General features: G+C 56.1%; 1 protein-coding gene across 1 annotated transcript; it reads right to left on the reverse strand.

The window, feature by feature from the left end:
* Nucleotides 1-1,071: 1,071 nt before the first annotated feature.
* Nucleotides 1,072-2,635, reverse strand: Ly6d (lymphocyte antigen 6 family member D). The gene is made up of 3 exons (XM_010639228.2): nucleotides 2,570-2,635; nucleotides 1,709-1,807; nucleotides 1,072-1,504 (listed from the first exon to the last, which is right to left on the reverse strand). The coding sequence occupies exons 1-3, from the start codon at nucleotides 2,619-2,621 to the stop codon at nucleotides 1,263-1,265; spliced, it is 393 nt and encodes a 130-aa protein (XP_010637530.1). The 5' UTR covers nucleotides 2,622-2,635; the 3' UTR covers nucleotides 1,072-1,262.
* Nucleotides 2,636-3,537: the final 902 nt, after the last annotated feature.

A 3,537-nucleotide genomic window follows, 5' to 3' on the forward strand; every position in this document is an offset into this window, starting at 1 on the left:
GGTAGAGGGTCTGGCTCAAGGTCACCTGGTGAGGACCAGATTTGGAGGTAGAGCCTGCTCATGGAGAAGGGGGCTTACTTAGCAGAGTCATTTGGGGCCAACCCCTAGCCTACATAGACCTGGGAGTTCCAAATTAGCCCAGGTCCTCAGGGGAGGCAGGGAAGATTGGAGGTCAACATCCAGGACCTCCTTGAGTCACATTCTACTTCTCACTATCCCTTGACCCCAGGATCCTCTGCACAGCTCTGGGAGGGTACTCCTTTCAGGGCACAGGACACCTCTGGATCCCCCACCAGCTGCCTTTCCACTGTGCTGAGTCAGGACTGACCACAGCAGGGTGGCCAGGGTCAGAATCCTATGATGAACCCCATGCAGCCTGGGAGGGTCGCTGCTATTGAGGTACTGGGCTGGCCTATTCCCCATGAGTAGGAGCAGGAGGGCTGCCTATTTGGGCATCTGATGAGCACCTTTTCTTCTTCTTGACCTCACAGCCTCATACTCAGAAAAGTGCTCAATCCCAGGCAGCGGGAAGGAACTCAGGTAGGAGGCTCGGAACTCAGGTAGGAGGCTCAGAACCCAAGCAGTGAGCAGAAACTCAGGCAGCTTCCCCAAACCTCTGCTCTTCTTAGGCCCTTTCCTGCCCAGTCATGCCCACCTAGCTCTTTCTGGCTGAGGGGCTGCTGGGCTCCCCAGGATGAGATCAGCCAGGCCAGGGAGACTTGCCATGGGCCAGGGCCAGGTCAGTCAGTGCCTGCTTAACTCCAAGGCTGGGGGCTCTGTGTGGGCCCGGCCCAAGCCCCTGCTCCAGCTCTGCTTAGACTGCCCCAGGAACATACACCTCTGGAGCTGCAGGTGGCACTGGCAGGGTCCTGCCACCTGGAGATGTGGGCTGAGGGAGGGGACTGCCTTCTCCCAGTGTGGGGGTGCTGCATTCTGTCAAGACTAGCCCAGTGCTGTCCTGTCGAGACTGATAAGTAGTGGAGACTGGAGTCACCTGCCCTAATTCCTGTGTTCCACAACCACACTGGTTTTAAATCATTTATTTATATGCAGAAGTTTGAGTAGAAAAATATTTAACATAAGTAGAAAATTCAGGAGGGGGAATCTGAACGATGTCTGTACTTTGCCCCCATACTGCCTGCCTGGCCACTCCTTTTGTCTCGAGAGATATCCTGTGCCCACCAGGACTGGTCCCCAGCCTGTAGGGAGTCTCTGGCTTTAGCAGCCCCATGTGATAAAAGAGGGAATGAAAGGGAAAGGGGTTACAGATTGGCAGCCAAGAGGAGGTTAAAGAATCCCAGGGTAAGGATCAGCACTAGGCCCAACATGCTGTTGAGAGAGGCACCAGCTGATGTAGCACTGTTCAGCCCCACATTGCACAGGTCTTCCTGGCAGCATTGTGTTGACTCTGCGCCACTGCTGACCTGGTGGCCCTGCTGGCTGTGGGAAGGTATGCATGAGTCCTCACAGGTCTTCTTCACCAGGTTCCCTGCCAGAGACTCCACTGCACATGATGAGGGGAAGGGTGGGTGGGTCAAGCCTGGGTCACCATGCACCCCAGCTCACACCCATGAAGGCCCAGATGTACTCCCACTGCCACCCCCCCACACCACCCTGGCACAGTCTCCATTATGACCAAACCATCACCTGGATCACACCCACCCATCAGCCCAGGTAGTCCTCCCAGCCCTAGGGCACCACCACTTACCTGAAGTCACGGTCTTGCAGTAGCGGGAGCTGCTAGGGCAGGACTGGGGCTGCTTGCAGTTGCTGGTGTTGGTACACACATGACAGCGGAGTGTGTAGGCTGGTGGATGAGGGGCAGGGGTCCCAGTTAGGCCTGGGTCCTTTGCCCACAGGAACCCATCCAACAGAGTCTCTGCCATCCTTGTTCAGGCAGCCCCCACCCTGCTTCTGGACCCCACAGGGCCCATTTCCTGTGCACAGCTCAGGAGAGGTATGCTGGGCACCTGGAGCCTTTGGGAGAGAGACTACATCTGGGCAGGGCAGGGTACAGAGGAATTCTGTGGAGACCTTTCCTCTAGGGCCTCAGACAGCCCTGGCACTATGCTAAGAGCAGTTGTGGGAGGAGGCTACTGTCCCCACTGGCCATGCCCATGTCTGCCAGGGAGGGACTCAGAGAGTTTTCAGGGAGGGAAAGGGCCCAGGGAGGAGCAGGCTGCAAGCACTGGATGGCTCTGGGAGGTGTCTCAAGACAACTCCCAGCTCTACCTCCTCACAGTGTCTATGATTATTCTACAGTCAATGCTTAGATTCTCTGATTCTGAAATATTTTAAATCTGTGATTCACAGTCACAGATGTAGATTCATTTTGTTGTAAAAATCCTGAAAGTTACACATCTCACGTATCAGAAATCTCTTGGGCCAGGGATTTAGCTCAGTGGTTCTGCCGCCTGCGTTGCAAGCACAAGGTCCTGAGTTCAAACCCTGGTACACCCCCTCAAAGTCTCTGAGCCTGAATTCCAGGCTTCTAGCATTTGATGACCACCTATCAGGCACAGAGGCCAAAAGCTGCCCGTCCCTCCAGCCCCCAGGCCTAGCTTCTTACCTGGGCCCAGGGTCACAGCCAGGGTGATGAGGAACAGCCAGACTGTCTTCATCCTCAATCCTCTGTGTCTTCTGGAAGCAATGGAGTCCCTCCTCTCCACAGGCCTTATACCTGGGATGGGCTCCAGCTGGTAAGGCTGGAAGACATCCAGCCAGTGATGCAACAGGGCCTGCCCCATCTTGCCTGGCACACACCCACCAGCCCAGCCCTAGAAGGTGAACACTTCCCCTAGTCATCTCCTGATGTGCCCTCTTCCCTCTGGGGTCCAGCCAGGGTGGGCTGTGAACAGAGCCTCCTGGCCAAGCAGCTCTTGGCTCTGTGGCTTCCTCTCTTCCATCTTGTCTCTGCTGCTCTGGGTCTTGATCAATTCTCTTGTTGTCTGTCTGCCTCCCATCTCTGACTTTCCAGGTTTTTGTGCCTTTGTCCTGTGTACCCCTCCCTCAGGTAGTTCCCTCCAGTCTCAGCCTATGCTGGGTGCCATAGGGTGCCCCTGGTAGGGAAGGCAGGAACAGAAGGAGCTGGCCCTGCCTTCCTGGGCTCTGGGCTCCTGGCTCCTGGGCTGGCCTAGTGGAGCCTCGATTATAGGACCCCTGGAGTGGCTGCAGGTGAGGGTCTATGGCAAGCAGAGAAGAGGCAGGGGTTGGGCCGCATGAGCCACAGCTCATGTAGGGTGGAGGCCAAGTGAAGGTGTGAGCTCCAGGCTGTAGGAAACTGGACATGGCAGGGGCTGGTGGGAGAAGGACAAGGCTGTGGAGGTGAAAACTGGGTCAATCATTGTCAAGGAGACAGAAGCACTCTTTATTATCTCATCTACCCCCAACCTCCCTCCAGGTCCTGGGGCCCAGGACCCCTTCCCCTGGAGAACTCCCTCTCCAGTGCTGTCAGTCCTGCCCTCCTTCTGGAGCCGTATCCTAGCACCTTCATCATTCTGCTTTATAAAGTCCCTCTACCTCTGCTGTGGTTCCCCA

This window comes from Fukomys damarensis, unplaced genomic scaffold (assembly GCF_012274545.1).
Source record: "Fukomys damarensis isolate Sample0158 unplaced genomic scaffold, DMR_v1.0_HiC HiC_scaffold_5, whole genome shotgun sequence".
NCBI lineage: Eukaryota > Metazoa > Chordata > Mammalia > Rodentia > Bathyergidae > Fukomys > Fukomys damarensis.

Coding starts and splice junctions, on each gene's coding strand:
- Ly6d (XM_010639228.2), bottom strand. CDS start 2,621: ATGAAGACAGTCTGGCTGTTCCTCATCACCCTGGCTGTGACCCTGGGC. Junction 1,808..2,569: donor GGCTGTGACCCTGGGCCCAG/GTAAGAAGCTAG, acceptor CTCATCCACCAG/CCTACACACTCCGCTGTCAT. Junction 1,505..1,708: donor CTGCAAGACCGTGACTTCAG/GTAAGTGGTGGT, acceptor CATCATGTGCAG/TGGAGTCTCTGGCAGGGAAC.